Source organism: Synchiropus splendidus, chromosome 2 (assembly GCF_027744825.2).
Source record: "Synchiropus splendidus isolate RoL2022-P1 chromosome 2, RoL_Sspl_1.0, whole genome shotgun sequence".
Taxonomy (NCBI): domain Eukaryota; kingdom Metazoa; phylum Chordata; class Actinopteri; order Syngnathiformes; family Callionymidae; genus Synchiropus; species Synchiropus splendidus.
This window is the reverse complement of record NC_071335.1, coordinates 25,768,006-25,787,529: the sequence shown is the minus strand read 5'-3', so window position 1 is coordinate 25,787,529 and position 19,524 is coordinate 25,768,006. Positions and strand designations below refer to the sequence as shown.

Here is a 19,524-nt window from a genome sequence, read left to right as displayed (position 1 = left end):
CGCACGCGCAGTTAGAAGTGGGCGTCATCGCCTCTTCCTCGTGTGTTTGTTATGTACAAGTTTTTAAATCATATTTTAAAGATCGCCGCAAACTATACGATATGGTTGATGTGATGTTAATTGAAAAAAAACATTTTATTATTATTTTAAAAGACTGTCTACAATTCACATGTTCTATACAGAGAGACTTTTTTGTTTTGATTTGTTTTGTTTTTGTTTGAGTTTTATATTGTATCATTGGGATGCCAAGTATGTCAAATATTATATCCAATATTACCTACACACCAATCCAAATAATCGTTAAGTCACACATTCCTTCTGAATATTGTCACTAATGATGATATATTAATAAAAAAAAACCTTATTAATAAGGTATATCGAGTCGTTATTGTGTATTATTCGTGGTCGCAGTTTATGACTCTTATAGTTTCATTATTTATTTGCTGTTTTTTATTGGCTGTTCGACAGCTTCCTAAGAAATCTGTGTGTTTGTTTTTCTTCATAACAATGAATCTATTACATGTTTTCTTCTGCTACTTTGTTAAATGTGAAATGTAATAATGGCACTATAAAGCACATGTCATAACATTTGTAACATATTTAGAATGACTTAGAGGAGATTGAATATGATCGAGAAAAGCGGAATATTTCACTGAGCGAATGGAACGTGTGATCTCACAGAGCTGAAAGTTGCCCACTCAGCAGATCCCTGGTGTTTCCACCTCTGTTCCGCCCCGTCCTGTCCGGCCCCCTCCCTTCCTGTCCCCGTCCTGTTTCCTCCCTGCTGCTCCTCCCACAGAGCACTTCCTCTCATCCTGTCCTGTGAAAACTCACGGCGGCCGTCAATAATGTCACATTTGCTGGCCGAGGCAGATTTGACAGGAAGCTCGTGTCAGTGAAGTTCTGTGTCTCTGACAGTAACCTGAGCTGTGCATATATGGACAAAATGCAAGTGTAAATAATTGATATCCAATAAGACGTTCAGTCTTGGATTCACTTCCTCCCTCAACTCCTGGAGTTGATCCTGTGGAGGTTTGACGTCTGACAGTGTCGCGGGGTTATTTTTAGACAAACACGCTTCCTGCAGGTTCCACGGAGGTTTCTCTTTGGTCTCCAACCACTGACCCCACAACCACCTGCAGCAGACTTGATGACGCCTGGGCACAAATGCACGCAGCTTGTGATTCTGAAGGAGAAGAATCGCTCCAAAGATAAGGTGGGGAAAGTCGATGTGGGAGCTGAAACTAGTTGCCAAGGTCAAGATCAAACCCAGACACCCGAGGAGAAAACACGACAAAGAGATTAGTGAGAGGAAAACAATTTCATGTTTGCCATCCACTATCTGCCCAAGGAAGCGACAGCAAGTATCAAAACAACCTGAGGTTTCTTCCCAGTTATGACCAGAGAACCACATCGCAGCGTGTGTCACAGATAAAGTGCTCCACTTAAGGACGTCGCTGTGACCTTTTGGAAACGTTCTGATAATGAACAGAGAGTGCTGGGCCGTGAAATAATAAGGTGTAGAAATACAAATCTTTCAAAAAATAATTATTTGTTAGATGAAAATACACCAGAGAAAAGTACTGCTAGACAAAATACAAGACTTATTTACAGTTTGTCTTAGTTTCTTTACAGACAATTTAAACAAGGAATACTTTTTAAATAACAACTTCATGAGGTGCTAGTAAAAGACATATTCAATATCATTCTGAGTAGGATAACACATATTCACCGTAACTGTATTATCAATAGAATAATTATTGAAGTCCAGCTGATGGACTTTAATAAATACAAATAAATACTATCAATAACTGTTAATAAAAAGCTTCACAAGCACTGAATAACAATAACTAGCAACAACAAATATTCAATAATTCTGTACGCAAGTAAATAAAAAAAAAAAAAAAACAATATTTGACATGCTTTAAATTATTATCATTTGTTTTAAAATTATTATTAATAATTTTAATAGAAAATCCAACAAAAAAATATGATAAAAATGATGGGAAGCTTGGTTTGATATTTGCAGACAAATAGTGGAATGTGGTCCAAAATGTACAGACTTGCAAGAATGTGGGTCATCTATTCCTAGAAAAGAGTTTAGCGAACGTGTTTTGCAAGTTTATTGAACTCAGAGAGGTCATGCTTCGGCCTGTAAAAAGGTTTTCCATAATCCAAACAGAAAAGAAAAGAATGTGGCTGAATGTGTTTAGCAGAATGTTCGATCGACTATAGCAACAGTTACTATGCTGCTGCTCCAGTCATGTCCCTCCAACTAGGCCCTTTCCTCGTCCGACCGACCGCACTGTTTATGTTGAGAAACACTCATGAGGCAAAAAGCTGGAGACTCCCTTTTGCTCTCTGGCTCACACGCCTTGTCCACCACTTCTCTGGCCCCGGGCTCCGCCAGCAGAACCACACAAAACACTGTCGCCATGTCAACCAATTACACACAGACCTGGAGTGAACTGTTTCGGGAAGCCGAGCCACACTTGTTATACAACTTCTTATCGTGCTGATAGAACCTTTGTTGACCTTTTAGACAACAGGCTGCCGAAGATGTTTTCATAATGCCAGCTCAGGCATAATAAATGTGAGGGCCATTGACGAGAACTCTTGAGCTGCTGGGGTTGGATTCAGAGAGCAGCAACAGAGAAATGACTCGTGTGTTCACGGGAAGCATGAGTGATGAAGAGGAAGTGCCCCAGGACACCTGAAGCAACAGAGGAGGGATGAGCAGAAGTTAAAATGATACATAGATGATATATCAGCAAGCTTGAATAGGCACAATTCATACAATTGTATTCTTTCAAAACCTTAGTTCTTTGTTTACAATAACAGAACAGCTAATGGTGACTCTTATTTTTGGAATGTCTCGGCCTCTTTACTTCACCTGCTGCCCCCTTGACCCGATATGCAGTCGAAGATGGATGCATGGAGTACAGAGCTGGAATAAATCAATAAAAAGTAATAATAGTAATTAGAGAATAAATGCATATAGTGAAATAAATACATGACTATTAGAACAATTCACATCAATCATCAGTGAGCTAGAAATGTTCTAGTTTTCTGCATCGAAATCCACAACAATATTTTTAACCCACATTTCCCTGTTTGCCGATGACTGGCGTTAATAATTACAGAACAGACATACGTTATTCCAGCGAACTTGTGATGGCATCTATGATCAATTTACAGCTCTGCTTTTGTGCTCCAGCATAAACACAATGGTTGTCATGGCAACGTGGGCTCTGGGCAATGATAACCTGAGATAAAACCCGTGATTCCTACAGTAGTAAAGTACAGCTGCAGCGCAGCACATATAAATCTAAATACATACTTAAAAAACACTTAGAATACAGACTGAATGTTTGTCCGAACAGTGAGATAATGACGTTGTGAAAAGTAAGGTTGCATTACTTGAGGAATACGCGTCGTAAAACAGCGGTATTTCAATTGCATTCAGCTAGTACAACTACGCACTTGAAAGTACACGATGAAGTGGTACTTTGGTTTGTGTGATGATTGTTTTCCAACGCCGTTATTGACAGTCGATAAGCGACGTCTGCCATTTCCGACTGTCTTTAAACGCAGCCCTGACTCCTGAACTGGCGCGTGCGGCTGCCCAGAGACCATGACGCCGGGGACAACGCCATATATGGCAGACGGCTGACGTCACGAAAGGAGACGGGAGGGAGGGCGGACTTGATGGAAGCGCGCTCGCGTCATGGCTTTTCCACTGTGCACGTCCCCGCGGGACTTTACAACCGGAACCCCATATATGGAGGTGAAGCGCGTCAGCGTGAGAGCGAGCGAGAAAAATACCGAGAAATTACAGGCGCATTCTTTCCGTCCCACGCGCTTCTTCGAAGGCTGGGATTTTTTTTAATGTCTTACCAGAATGTAAACACCAGCTGACGTCATCTTATTCAACCAGCGGACGTTCATATCGAAATATACGTCCAGAGAAGCCGGAAGAGAGAAGGATTTTAACTTGGTTATTTGGCCTGAATTTGTCTTGATCGAACTTTTAACTTAACAAAAAGTATTCATGTGTCTTTGGCGGTAAAAGGTTGCTTTACAATATAATAGTAGCAATAGAAGTTGACCACACGCAAGGAAATGTACTTTAGAGGTTTATAAAGAGCCTTTTCTCTCCCAAATTGCAAGATGAAGTGAATAAAAAGTTTGTCGACGCTACCCTCGGTGAGGAACTAAACTGCATTAAACACTAAACCGAGTTGAAAAATCGAGATATCAAATGTTTATTTCACTCGTATTGGACAGGAAGAAAAAAGTGAAACTAGTAGTAATTATTGACGCCTTTGCGTGGCACTTCTTTTGGAACGGCGTGGTTGTTTTGGTCGGGAATTGTTTACAAAACATGGAGTGGAAATGAGAGGCAGGAAAGTCAAGACTTTGAAGAGATTAGCTGTGAGAAATGGAGCAGATGGTGCGCTCGCTCTGTGTGTGTGTGTGTGTGTGTGTGTGTCAGGTGTGGGCGGGGCCTGTGCTTGTGTGTCACTCAAGTGCACGTTACGTCAAAGGCGAGATAAAACGCCACCCTGTCGGTGGCACGCGCTCACTTCTTGACCGCCCCGCAGCCGAGCCGGGTCAGAACCAGCGCCTCCTCCAGCGCGTCATTACGCATCCACACAGCCATGGAAGTGAACGCAGAAGCGCGGCGGATTCTGGCCGTGTCCGTGAGCAAGCTGTACGCGTCCCGAAGCCAAAGAGGCGGGATGAGACTCCACCGGAGCCTCCTGCTCTCCCTGGTCATGAGGTCCGCCCGGGACATCTACCACTCCTCCCGGGAGAGCGAGACCCCGCCGGCGGAGCCGATGGAAACCGGCCGCCGAGCCGAGACGGACAGTCCAGTTTGGAACTCGGGCGAACCCAACCCGGAGGTGACTGTTGACATGGACGAAGGGCGCGATTGTGAAACAAGTGAGGACAAAGAGAACGCGAGTCCGGCGAGAGCGTCCAGGAAGCGGCGAGGCAAAGCGTCCGCGGCGCCCGACTTCCTCCCCAGCAAGAGGGCGAGGCTGGAGTGCGGAGAGGAGCGCTACGCGGCCCCGCTGGGCAGCTGTCGAGCCGGGGACTGCCTCGCGGCTCTGACCCTCAACCGGGTCATACCCGCCTTCTGAGCAGATGGCGACGGAAAACGGCCTCCAATTGGACTTTGGAGCTGGCTGATCGTTTAAAGCCTCGAGGGTGATCGCACCGAGGAGGTGACCTACATCCGCGGCCCCGGGACCCAAGGATTACCGCGCCGCAGAGAGCGAAAGAGCGAGACACCTGAAGCGGAAGTTCGGAAAGTTTCAAGCCGAAGTGACTCAGAAACTGTTGACTCAAACGTGTGTCATTCGGGCGAAACACTGGCGGTGAACGTTGAACCGCAGTGACACACGCTGGAGGGATTTTCCTCGCCCGACAGGAGCAAGGCTGGACGAGGACATTCAACCGCTGCTGTGGACTTTGACCCCTCCGATATGGAGGTCAACGCAACCACCACCCATGAACACTAGCGCACAACGCGTCTCTACGTGTATGTGCTGAGAAAATCTACCTCAAATGCTGAAGCTGCTTGTGTGAGAATCGTTTGTAATAAATAAGTTGACTCACATGTTTTGGATTCTTGACCCATGTGTTTCCAGGGATTATGATGACCAATGAACACTCACTTAAACACATCAAAAACACCAAAAACAACATTGATGACTTTTGAAAAATCGCTCACTATATGTCGGGATTTCAAACTTTTAAAATAGAGAAAATAAAATAATTAATAAAAAGTAAAATGTAAACAAAATATGAACTAGTGGCCAGAAAACATACTGAATCAACATAGAGAAAAATGAGGATCAAGGTGATATAAATGTCATGAATAACAATAATAATAAAAACATGGTCAGTTGGAGGGTCACATATTTACAAAATCTAAAATGAAATCTGTATAAAATCAATAAATGTGTGAATGAAAAATGTTATTTCATCAGTGAAACCGAGACCAGACGATGGGCGGTGACCTTGCAACGTTAGGGTCATTTCTGTGGCGTCGAAGCAGCCGGTACCAGTCGACTCTAATCTTCTACTCCAGTAAAAACACACGGCAACAATGTGGCCTGTTGCATCACTTCCTGAGGCTTAATATGAATCACACCATTCCTCCCCAACATGACCTGCTCTGGGGTGACAGAGGAGTTGCACAACCTCCCCAGCGGGACACCAACACCTCCCCTGCTGGATGGTGTGAACAGCTCTTCATCATAATCCTCCTCCTCCTCCTCACCTTCCCAGTAGCGAAGTGGTGTTGCACAACCAGTTTTCCAGGTTGTTTGCGACCTCAAACATCGGCGGTGACATCACAACACGTCACCGTGGCCTGACAGGCGACGAGGACGAGGAATGCTCAGCGCTTCTTCAACACACTCGGCCCGTAATGATGATGTCACCACCGTAGATCCAAGATCTGTGTCTCACTTTGGCCTGGCCCATTGAAAAACTGGGGTTCGGTGACCAGCTTAGCTTGAGAAGCGTAGTCTCCTCACACTCGCTCATGAACCAACGGGCTTTGACCTTGAAAAGGTCATGGAGAATGATCCCTGCTGATGTTTCATTTCAAGCACGAATTTATTATGACAGACACCTATGAACCGAGACATACATGGGGAATACTACCTGGATGTCACCACAGTTCTATGAATACTTCGCTATAGGCTAAACCGGGTGAAGGTGCAGAACACATGTGACATAGATTCTGCACATAAGCAGGGAAAAAAAAACAACCAAAAATGTTCTACTCGGGATAAATAAAAGATGGAATCGAAAGAAAAAAGCTCAGTCATTTGTTCGACTCTTGGAGTAGAACCACAGTTCTGGACAAGCCCAGGCCTGTCTTCTGTACGAGCAGCCCGTGGTTTCACCTGTTTATAAATGATATCATGGTCGTGTGACGTGTTCACACATCCGACACAAACACACCCAGCCCGGGTTTAACGCACGGCCCGGATGTTTTGTCTGAACGTGAAGGAGAAAACAGTCCAATATCTGGGTCAAATTGGGGGCTTCACACCACTGTTCGTCTAATTCCAGCTCAAATCCTCTGTGAGCAGCAGCCGCAGCTCCGCTAAGAGGATTTCCGGCTGTAATGTGTTTTTGTGTAGCAGAATGCGCACAGATGTGACGGCTCACAACCAAGACGGAGCGAAGAGAAGACTGTGGGAGGAAACTGGAGTGCCTAGTGCCAAACACTCCTGCCTGACTCTGACTGGACTTTTAAGTGGTAGTAGACCGTAACTACCACGTAATGATGGGGGTTTTGAAAATACACGATTAAAATAGACAGACAGATAATCTACTGCGTCGCAACATAAAATATACCAAATGAAAATGTGACTGAAACTCACATGAGAGGACAGTTTAAAGTGAAAGACAACTGCGTCTTTCATCCGCTCCTTCTGAACTGAAATTGACTCCGGATGCGGTGAAACATGTGACCTTGATGATTGGACTCACATGAGCGAAGGTCAACAAGTCGACAACATTAAGACCGACATTGAACGGTACAATAAAATGTGATTTTTCTTTATTAATTTACTCTTTTTGTGTGTGACAATTCATATTTCTATTAATAGAAAAAAACAAAAAGACATGATACTTCCTTCCACTAATAATAATAAATAATTATTATAATTTATTTATTCATTCATTAATGTCAGTTCACAGGTTTACAGTACATGAATTAAATCCATATTTCATTGAATTTCCCTGCATTCTTATTATTATTCGCCTCCACTGCGCGCATCACAGTCCAATGTGTCGGAAACAAGAGGATCAATTTCCATGACTACAATTCAAGATGTGTGAAACGACTGAAAGAGGCGTCCGTTTTAAAAATAAGCCTCAGCACACGGCAGACGCTGCAGTTGGTGGAACTATTTTGGATTCATAGAATGATCAGTCTGGCAGGCTGCGACGATGAGTCACAAGTGTCCATGTCCACGCGTCGCGACAAAGATGGTCGACACTTTCGGTTGCACAATCGGATGCAGAAGATCATTTTACTTTCATTTTGACTGACTCACGATCGACGTCGTGAAAGGAGAGCAAAAGTACTTTTTGAATTTCCTAACTTTGTTGCTCATGTTGCAGTCGCTTCACAGAATGATCACACTGAGTTGTAGTTGCTAGCAACATCATAAAGACATCATTCCTCGAGCTAAGAAGCTCCAAACCATCTTTTTCATAGCTGACTGTCTTATCGAGCCACACGGTGCCAAAGGCCAGAACCACGGTGACGGCATCGCTCGCGGTCGGCAGACGCTTGTTGCTATGGCACCGCAGCAGAGACAGAGGCGTCGACCAATCCCGACTCAGGTCCGGCTGGATGCAACTGCGACGTAGACGGCAGTGGGAACACGAGCCGAGAGCTGGAAGTGTCTGTGACGTGGGAGCCCCTGAGACCCCGAGATGTTTGTGGGCGCAGCACGGAGACAGAGCGACGCCACATCAAGGCAGCACATCGTGGGGGCAGCAGTCTAAGCAAAGAGGCCCAGACCTCTTCACAATCTTTGCTGTTTAGGGGAATATTGAGGCATTTCGAGAGAAGAAATCTTTCCATCAAGTGGTGGGTCAGACCCGGGGCCTCCTCCCAGTGGAACACCTCACTTAGGTTTCACTAAGTTTATAAAAACATGTAAAATGAACTTAGTGATAATGGACAAACTGAATCAATATATTGACCTTGTCTTCATACTACAACTGTTGCAGTGCATTATGGGATTGACAGTCAATAAGTCAAGCAAAAAACGTCGCTCCATAATCCTGCCAAATGAATGGACTCATCTCGTGACCTCAGCAGAATTCAACACGAGGAAGAAAGCGACTCAAATTCCAGTAACAGTTCCTGCATAGCTCTTCGTCTCAGGTGTGTGGGGAAGTGGGCGGAGCTTCCCGGAAACCTGTTTTCATTCTCAAAACAATAATGATTTATATTCATTCATTAAAATGTATTAAATCATTTGATACAGAAGGACGTTTGAGGCGGATCCCACTTTCTACTTTATTCTCATGTTGTGAGCTAAAGGATGACAAAACCCAACAAGGTACCTACATGACACACATGGACAACCCCTCGAGCTCACACTGAGTGTGTCTTCACATGAAGAGTGGTTTCTATGAAAGGAGGAAGTGGTGAGTGTTAGTGATCATGTGACCAACGGGGAGTGCAATTCCACTGTCGTTAGTGTGTGGTTCAACTGTCTGTGTGTGTCTGAGACTGTGTGTGTGTGTGTGTGTGTGTGTGTGTGTGTGTGTACATCAGAGCGAGGAGAGGCAGGAAGTGATGCCTCACTAAAACTGGACGTGTGGGTGGATTCTATTTTAAGCCTCAGGGAGGAAACAGAGCTGTAGAGAACATCTGTACAAAGGTGAGTGTGTGTGTGTGTGTGTGTGTGTGCAACAGCAGGACCAGTCACCAGAATCCAACACGTGTTATGGTCTGAAGTGTGAAAGGCTTTTCAAGTCTTAATGGATGTGAATATTTCTGAGACAAAAAGATGAGGCACAGATGAGGTGTGTGTGTGCTCGTGTTCATCCTAATTTCTGGGGACCACTTCTTGACAAAACACTATCCTTGTGAGGACTGTATGACTTTAGGTTAAGGTTAAGCTTAAATTTGAGGATGCAGATTTCAAAATGACTGGGTCATTATAACTGGGTTTCAGTCCTGGTTCAGGTGAGCCATGTGTTTTGGATGGTTCGGTGAGAGGCTGTGGAAAGGGTGATGGCAATGTTCCCACAATGATAAAAATCTAAACATATGTGTGTGTGTGTCCTGCCGCCCACATCTGTGACGCAAGGTGCAGGTGTGAGGAGGGTGGGCAGACGGGGGAGAGTGTGAGGGGAACTGAAGGAAAGATTCAACAGATGGACCACGTCTGGTTCAATCGGTCTGACGGTGGGAAACAAAAATTGACTTGAAAAACGATGACATGGAGCAATAACCTCAGCACTTGAGGGAGTTTGGTGCAGTGGAACAGGGAGGAAGCCTTTAGGGTCACTGAAACATGAGCTTCTTAAAGCAGGTCCCACAGTGGACAAAAAAAGTCCTCCGTACCAGGGGGCGCCACTTGCGACACCAATCCCTTCTTCCCCACTTATACAAGGAGAGATGGTATGTCGGGCGATTTGGATATTTGTTCATACATGTATTTATTTGCACTGCTTTTCATTTCAGAATTTCATTTGAAGTGTACTTTACCAAACATCATGAGGCCATGCTTTTATTTTGAAATAACTTTACGGTGCCGGTGGGTTGACGTTTAGTGCACTTGTACCGAGTTGTAGTCACGTGTCGTTCCTGAAAACAAAAAGAAGTGTATGCTCTGCTCTGATCCCTGACAAGTGGTTCATCTGTTTCAAGCCATGACTGTTGAAGACGAGTGAAGCAGCGCAGCCGCACCGACTGTTTCATTTGGTGACCGTGCAAAGAGAAACAAGGTATGAAAGTTTGAAACTGTGAAAGTAGATGTGTAGTAGTAGGTGTATGTATGTCCCTGTATGTGTTTGTGATTCTGTTGTTTTCATCATGCAAAGTGTGAGAAGAAGTGAAGGAATAAAAGCACCTGTTTAAAAACTCAATAGCTGATTCCAAGAGGCAGCTACATGCTCACGCCAGAAAAATATGGAAACAGATTTCAGTCAATAATAATCAAACAAAAGTTTTTGCATTGCAAACAAAACATTTGATTTTGAACAAAAAATTGGAACTCAAACAAAAAAAATGTAACTTACTTTCAATGAAAATCTCATTTTTTTACTTTTGTGCTCCAATTTTTCTGTTCAAAATCAAATGTTTTGTTTGCAATGCAAAAACCTTTGTTTGATTATTATTGACCCAAATCTGATTCCACAGGAAAAAAAGGGCACCCGTCGCAAAACAATGAGAAAGTGTTTAAGGAATTCAAGAAGGAATGGAGAAAGGGCACTTTTCTCAAAACCTAATGGGGAAAGGTAAAAAAATCAAAAACATTTCAAAATGACATTGAAATACATGTACATAAAAATAATATGAAGGCAAAATTAATCACATATTTCAGTCCGTTAGCATTGCGGCTAAGCTAGCCAGTCAACTGACATGATTTTGGCGGCAATTTATATTTATAGTTTTATATGGTTTTCTTTAAAATATAAACAAATATCAAAAAGCCCTGCAGGGAAAAGAGTCATTTTCAAGATGACAAGCCTGATATCACCTGGATGACCACATCATTTCCCCCCAAAAAAAGCCTTTCTGTAGCCATTAAACTGGATGGACACGAGATTCCAAAACATGAACCCACCGAGACATCAACAGTTAATCTGATAAAGACGCAGAAGAAAGGAACGGTAGTGAAAGACAGCAACCTGCGAAGCCGCTGGTGAAGGTCACACTTTCTGTGGGAACATTGGCGGCGGCTAGCGGATGAAAGAGACGGACTCAGGAGGCGTAGAATGCATTCTCTCTGGTTTATTCAGGTTCTTTAGGAAGAATTCTGTTTGAAATTACAAAATGCACTGGTAGAAACAGCAGAGAAAGAGAGAGAGAAAGAAACAGAGGGAGAGAAGGATGGCCAGAGACAGGGAGAGATTTTCGTAGCTGGCATCAAGGGGAATAACATCACCAGAATCAGGTTCAGGCAGCTCTTTACTCTTGTTTGTCATCGAGGAGAAGGACTTCTTCTCCGCCCTCCTTTTTGCTTCTTCTTCTTCTTGTTTTTTTTTTTTTTTCAGTTGCTTCCCCGCTGAGTTCCCCATGAAATAACGGGCAAATATAACAAACATTCTTCGAGTTCATCAGTGAATTCATTTCATTTGAAGATTTTTTTAAAACAGTTTTTATCATATTTTTTTAGGGGTCAGGTATTTTCCTTTTTTTTTCCCTTTTTTTGTTTTTAAAAATAGAGAAAAAAGAAACACATTTCTCTTAAAACAAATATCTCTATATATTTTACATATATATACTTTTTTTTTTTAATTCCTGAAGGTGTTTCCCCATATAGTGGCATGCACAATGCACATGCAAATCTGTAATTAAATATTTCTCTTTTATCTTAAATCGCCATCTATGCTTGTGTGTGTTCATATATATATATATATATATATATATATATATATATATATATATATATATATATATATATATGAAATGTATTTTATCCCAACCTGCTATGTTTTTTTTTCCTACTGCAGCACTGGTTCGGCTTCTACTGGGTCAGATGGTTTCCATGACGACAGGAATGATTGATGTGTTGTTGCTGAACGGTTTCCTCCAAAATAACTATTTTGAAATTTCCAAAATGACACGTTTTTATAAATCTATGTAATAAAATAATAACACATGTCAGTCTGTTAGCATCGCGGCTAAGCTAGCTAGTCAACAGAAATTCTGTTCATTTATCGATAGGTGTTTATAAAGGCTTTGTTTTGGTTTGTTCTTAGTTTGTTTATGATTTTCTTTAATATATAAATAAATATAAATAAAGAGCATTTTATTTTGTGATTCAAGACCAGGCTGAAACAGTGGGTTGGTTCTTCATCTGATCTCATCTAATAATTTCATGAATTATTCTTGTGTTTATTTAGCAGCTAGAGAGCGTCTACCATTAGCCACATTCATAGCTTGTTAGAATCCTTTCTACTGTATTGAAAAATAAATATTGTAGGGGCCAACATATTATTAAATATATATTATTTAGTGACATTCCATTAGGTTAAATCGGAGAGGTTCACTCAAAAACATGGGTAAAATGATGAGACTAATACATGTCTCAGAATAGTTACATTCTTTCTGACATTCTTTTGGAGGAGGATCCAGCAGTGGCAACACAGATGTGGATGAGCATGAATCACATGGAGTGAAGCGATGGAGAGAAGACGGTGAGACAGAGAGCGCGACACTGAGAGGGAGCCTTGAAGGTTGCCATGGTGACACGATGAGACTCATGTTTGTGTGTGTGTGCGGGGGGGGGGGAGAGACGACAGTTCACGCACGTGCTCAATCACACAGTCACTCATCTTCAAACTGTCTTCTGTTTTCTGGGCCTAAAGACACGTTCCTAAGCCAGAGGAGTTACTTGGCGGGTGGGATTTGGCCCCCGGGCCTTGAGTTTGACGCCAACATTTTGAAGCCAAACAACTCGGAGAAACTCACAGTAGACTGTAGATCACAGTCCGATATATACATTTGTAGATTCTGTATTTATTGGGTCGAAGTTTATCTGGACTGACTATGATGTAATGGTTTATTACAACTGTAATTACACCTGTAATGTTTGAATCAGAACTGTCACGTTTTGGCGCCCCAATACGGCACTTGTTTTCAAAGCATCATATGTGAGGCCCGTAAAGTGAGTGTGATCACCCGGACCAGGAGCAAGTTCAAGGAATTATAAACGCATGGACGCCGCACTCACATGAACCCAGTTCACCCAGACGGCCATTCTCTCAGAACACAATGTTCCGGAGCTGCTCATGACGGCGCTGCAAGCCCACTATCTCACCACCATCTGCTGGTAGACAGTGGAACTGCAGCTCTGCAACAGAATGAAGAGTTGTCAGATGAGGTTTTCCCAGACAGTTTATAGGGTATATACACAACAGTTACACAGCATGAATGAACAACAGACAGCATGAGAGACACAGAATGACAGATGACCATCCCCGCGTAAACACAGCGGTTAAGGGTGACGGCGAGGGCGTGTGTGTGTGTGTGTGTGCTAAATTACTCTGTCCAGTTACAGTGTAAGGCACGGTGGGTCACCTACTGTAGCTGATGACGTCAGAAGACACACACACGTGTCACACACCTGCCCCACACTGCTCATTCACACAGCTGAGAATTAGAAGTCACATTCTTTCAGAGGTTCTCGTCTCACTGTCGCCCCCTCGGGTGAAGGTGACACATGGCATTTGAGAATGAAGATGATCCAGCGCCATTGTGAAATTGTGTTAACTCCGATCCCTGCTCCCTCCCACCAAAACTCTTGATCCACCCCCCGCCCCCCTCCCGACACACACGCATGCACACATCTAGTGCTGTACAAAGGGGGAGACCACTGTGTGGCATCAGCTACATAAGCACAACTGTTGGCAGCACTACTGTACATTAAAACCCAACTGTGTACATGTTTGTAAAGAGAGCCCTTATTCGTGTTTTGTCAACACATTGCCTCGCGACTGACCCACAGACACAATTTCACAGCCGACTGAGTAGAAAGGGAGGCGTTCCCTTCACAACGACTGGTCAAAAAGCGATGTGGGGGCGGAGCTAAGACCCAGAAATGCGTATACCACCCAGGTTGAATGCTTAGAAAATAAAAATAATAACGCACAACATGCTGGAACACACAGAGTTGTGTAAGCCATTTTGGAATTGCTGTTACAATTATGGACAAGTGAGCCAAAATGGAGGGTACCATGAGGGTGTCGGCAGGCTACCGAAGTTTTGAGCGTGAGGAGAGGGCGGGGTCGACGGTTGGATGGGGGTTACGTCATCTGACACCATGCCACGATAAACACTTTCCTCTGAGGCCTTAACATCGCGACACTTGATTGTTGCGTGTGTTGCGGCAACGTCTGTCGATCCCGATTCATCCACCGAAGATTTTTGTTGGCGAGTTGAACGGTAAGTAAAATTTATCCTCGCCTTTTATCATTCTGCGTAAGCTCTTTCTACATGGCAACTCACAAGTCTTTGATGGTTTGCAACACCAAGGACGGACTGGATGTAGATTTGCTTGGTGTTTACGTTGCCAAAGAGGTTTGTTGCAGCACGCGGGCTGTGAGAATACGCAGCGGGTGCTCTTCAGCAGCGAAACTCGGCATTGTTACGGTAATTCCACGAGGAGGGACTTTCGTACAAACAAGAGCTATCTGATCAAAGGGACGTTCTTTCTTTCCACCTCGGAACTCAGAGATGTTTGCATAAGTGTCCGCTATTCTGCTGACTGGATATCATCCTTCTACTTCCCTTAGCTGTTCTGGCAACTTCCGTGTGGACATTGCCTGCCAAGCGAGCTACTTAACTCCAAAGACCTGAGAAGTGACCCAACATTTTGCCCCTTTTCAAGTGTTACACCCGACTTATGGTTAGCAACATCGTGCAATTTTGGTAAGATGCCAGGCTGTCACAGAACCTTTCACGCGGATGTCCAAAGCTTAGCCTAGCTCCTGACCGTGGCCCAGTTTTAACGCCGCCGTTCACCTATCTTTGATGCTAGCAAGTAAGCATTTGGGATTTTTAAGGCGCAGTGCGGTAGGGTCTTCTCCACTACAGGCGGTCAGATGATTGACAGCTTGGAAAAGGAACATGTGGGGCTTACGACTATGACACAGAAGGCACTGTGGCGCTGTAGGGGGAATCGGGTCAGTGACCTACACGCTGTAAGCTCCCACAAGGGCCAGTAGAAGGGCTGAGGGGTTCAGGTTTGCTCTCACAGAGTTTAAAACAATCGAGTGCGGCAAAAGATCACCGGTGCTTTACGGCTACGCCCACATCACCATGTTTTCATTCAAATAGCGGACGTATCTGAGTTAGCGCTCACCACCTACGCTAGCACATCAGAAAAGGTTAGTTACCAGATCGGCAATATGCAACAGGCATGACTGCATCTTCAACTTTTGATATCTTGTGGAGAGTATTTCTTAAAGAAGCATTACCGCCTGAATCATTTTGGCTCCCTCACTAGACAATACTTGAATGGTGATTATGAAAGATGAACATGCACACGCGGCTCAATGTGGAAGCAGCGGAGGGACTGGACAGCAACTGAGGTCCTGGAGGAGCAGAACCCACACTCTAAAGAATCAGACACGTTTTCTTTCCGATCTGTGATTTCTGATCCTGCTCTTTTGCAACATGACGAGGAAGCCATTGAGGTCTGCATAGAGTCAAGACATGGACTTGAGGTTCTGCTCCCGAGTTCATTGACGCTGCCTTTAGCATGAACGGCAAGTCAAATAATTCATCTATATCTACATCTACATTATAACATTGAAAATCCTCTATATTTATACTTAAACATATTTTCCTAAAAAAAATAATTCACGTTTCTGTCCTTTATATTTCTACTGTAGCGTGTCGCTCTCTGGCGGGCGACACTGAGGAACATGACTCTGGAGAAGAAGAGAGATGAGGAGCAAGAGGTCACTGGATACTGGTTTTGGTTTGGCAGAGTAGGTTTGATCTGAGCAACCGATTGGGGGTATGGTAACTGATCTCTGGTTATCCAGACCTGAGAGAAGGGGTTGGAGGGATGGCGGGAGGGTAGAATTGGCACAGATAGGCAGATAGACGTGGAGCCAGACACATGAAGGAACAACATGTGAAAGGATCAACAAACAGACCAGGTTCCGCCTGCGGGTTTCTCAAGCAGATCAGGTGTGGGAGAAGTGCCCGGTACTCCCTCTTGCTCTTTCCAGCCACAGAATCCCATTCGTAGCAAATGAAGATTTAAAAACAGCTTACTAAAAAGGAGCAAGCAACTGTGAGCGGACTTGTCAGTCTCAGTGTTTCGAATGCCCTCATTTTGTTCCAGACAGTAAAGGGTTGTGATCAACTGTTATACCTTGTTTCTGAGCGATTCAGGGTTGACATAATAAAGTCCACTACAGGAACACCTTGATGGTTGCTTCTATTGGAGCAAGTCGTGAAACAAAAACGAGGCTGAGAAACCTTTAGAAGGGAGCGGCAAAGAGTGCCAGCAGCCCCACGGACATGAACACCGCACCCGTGATATACTGTTTCTGCAGTCCAGGAACCCAAAACACTGCGATCGAGGCGAGCAACTGAAGTGAAAAACCAGTCATTGGGAAGAAAAGTCCGGATCTTTGGGTTGGCTTGATAAGAATACAGACTCCTTGGACTAAAGTCAGGTATCAGAACCCCTAGATTTCCCCCTTGACTGTTGCTCAAAGTATATACTGACAGGGTTGCGTTACAACACGCAAGAAAATACCCATTCTTTGCCCTGAAATGTTGCTGAAGGCATCAGGAACTCGAGGACATTTGGGGATTGAGAGGGGAAATCAATAGATGTAAACCAGATGGACATCACATACTTGAATTCCAAACAACATGACAACAAATCTACAGCAATAGCTAGATCAATCAGTTCATCATCATCATCATCATCATCACTGGATTTTTTCATTGACATTGACACTTATCAGACTATCATCATTAACAACAAAATCAAGTGTGAGAGAGAAGTCCGCGTCTCCCTACTCTTCAACCTGCTTTGATGAAAATTAAAAGCCTACAATTGTTTTTTTTTTTTTTTCTCTTTTAACCTTTTGGAAACCTCAGTCGGCGGAGAGAAGAGACAAACAAGGCCGCCAACCGTTACCGCTACAGTAACGTGAAATCCAAATTCAAGTCGTGAAAGAAGAAAAAAATTCCAAGAGAAGCACACTTCTTTTGCGAACCTATGGAAATATTTCCTTTTCCTCACACCCCCCTTTTCCCGCCCACAGTCGTTAGATTTCTTCTCCAGTATGTGTTTGATCAACCATGCAGGCTCCCATTGGATTTTGGACACTGGAAAAGATCAACCGAAGCTGGGCGAATGCAACAGAAGAACCAAGCTTCAATGTCCGAAGAAGAACAAGGAGAAGTAGTCAGTAGTCGAGATACTGACGAAAATAGTCTTTTACCCATCACTATATTTCTCTTTTCTGCCTTCATAAACTGTGTGATGTCATTCCCTGTCAGGTTATCCCTTGGTATTAGTGAGGAAGGAGGGGCTTGAAAAGCGTGGGGCTCCTTCCTCTGGGTCATCTACGAATTGCCCTGGGGAGTCAACTACCATTCCCTTTGGACTTTCAGCACTGGACAGGAAGTGATGTCACATCAGTTTCGACAGTATTAAGTGTCTTTAACAGTAAACAGGGATGATAAAACTCATCAAATATCAGCCAATGCTGGGATTGGCTGGTTTTTGCAGTGTAGGCGGAGCCTCCTGGTTCTGTCCTTTGGAAAGTAAAAGATTAAAGATAAAGTGGTTGTTCTCCCTTTTTCTTGTTTGACAGGTAAAGTTTTGTCAGTTTGTTCTTCATAGTTCAAGTTAGATTTTTTTTCTGGAGGCATAGCTTGGCATGTAGGGGTTAGGGGGTTCTGGCTTTTTACTTATTAACCTTTCAAATGCATCTGTTGAGGAGTCAAAGCAGCAGACTGGGTCTCAAACAGCAGGATGACCAGTAACTGGCAGCACCCAACTGCTTGAACTTGGCAAATCATTTGTAAACTAAGGTCCCAGGCCACATTGCGACAAAGACATGCTCTTCCCTTTTTTTCTTATCCCGCAGTTCTCCTCAGGGAGCCTGGCTTCACTGGCTGGGTAGTCTTGGAACTCCAGTTCCACTCAGAGAGGGTATCCACACCCGGACCTTGCCCATCAATATGGGCGTTCTCTTTTCCGGTTCTTTTCCGTGTGCTTCTCCATCACCCATCTGAGTCTGACAGAAAATCATTATATAGGCAATCTGAAGCACCATCGACCCCATCCCTAATAACCTTTCCTTGGAAGTCCGAGGGACAAAGGTTTAGGGTTTAGGGGGCAGCTACTTCCCCCAACATCTACTTTGTTAGTCTACGTTTTAAAGGCCCGGGTACTGGCGGATGCCGTTGTCCTCTTCGGCTGACATCTGTCACTCACTAGCGATCGCTAGCACCAGTCGTCCTCATCTGTCTCACTGTAAGGTTCATGCAGCCCCTTGCGGGGCCCTCGGGCATGTGGTGGCCGATGCTGTGGATGGGGTGCTGCACCGGGTGGCACCCGTCGATGTGGAGAAGGCGACGATGAGCGATAGCCATTGGGTACTCTCCGCGGGTGTGGATGTAGGGGTGGTGGTGGTGGTGGACCATGCCGGGCAGTCCTTGGTGAGCGGGGGTGGGGATGAGGATTCCCTGCATGTGGGTGTGGATTCCCATGGGTAATGCTTTGCTCGTATGCAGGGGGCTCATGGTGTCGTTCATACTCATAGTCTCGCTCATAAAAGGGAATGTCACCCTCCAGACTATTCCCCGGCGGAGGTCCACTCCAGCGGCCTCTATGAGGGGATCGAGGTGATCCATGAAGTGGGGAGCGTGGGGACTGGTGTCTCGGCGAACGTGGCGAGCCATGTCTGGATGTGGAGCCTTGGTGGTGTGGAGAGGCTTGCCGCGATGGCGGTCTGTGATGGAAACCTCGGTCGTGGTCTGGTGGAGAGAAATGTCGTGGAGAAGGCGAGCGCAGGCGGCCCGGGCCTGGTGGGCCATAGTTGGGTTTACGGACAGCGGGAGAGTAAGTGACATGCGGACGGGGGACCGCCGGAGTCTGTGGCAACTGCCGTCGACCTCTCCGTGGAGTGCTGGTCCCAGAGGTAGAGGGAACCGGACTGCCGCTGACCGAGCTACTGCCCTATAGCAAGATGAAGAAGAAGACGAATCAAAACATACCAAAAGACAAGAAATGTCATTTGGTGCTTAAATGTAAAGCCTAA

General features: G+C 44.5%; 2 protein-coding genes across 16 annotated transcripts in view; one reads left to right on the top strand and one right to left on the bottom strand.

The window, feature by feature from the left end:
- The first annotated feature begins 4,576 nt into the window (after positions 1-4,576).
- On the top strand, positions 4,577-5,718 carry ier2b (immediate early response 2b). Its single transcript, XM_053854934.1, has one exon. The coding sequence runs from the start codon at positions 4,662-4,664 to the stop codon at positions 5,145-5,147; it is 486 nt and encodes a 161-aa protein (XP_053710909.1). The 5' UTR covers positions 4,577-4,661; the 3' UTR covers positions 5,148-5,718.
- A 5,774-nt stretch (positions 5,719-11,492) lies between these two features.
- Positions 11,493-19,524, bottom strand: part of cacna1ab (calcium channel, voltage-dependent, P/Q type, alpha 1A subunit, b) — a 113,290-nt gene continuing 105,258 nt past the window's right edge. For all 15 annotated transcript variants that reach the window (XM_053855883.1, XM_053855882.1, XM_053855887.1 and 12 more), the window contains one exon: positions 11,493-19,442. In XM_053855883.1, the coding sequence (XP_053711858.1) occupies positions 18,708-19,442 (735 nt within the window). In that variant the 3' untranslated portion in view covers positions 11,493-18,707. The remainder of the gene's footprint in view (positions 19,443-19,524) is intronic.

Excerpts from the sequence above, each read along its gene's own strand:
- ier2b (XM_053854934.1), top strand. The coding sequence starts at position 4,662 with ATGGAAGTGAACGCAGAAGCGCGGCGGATTCTGGCCGTGTCCGTGAGC.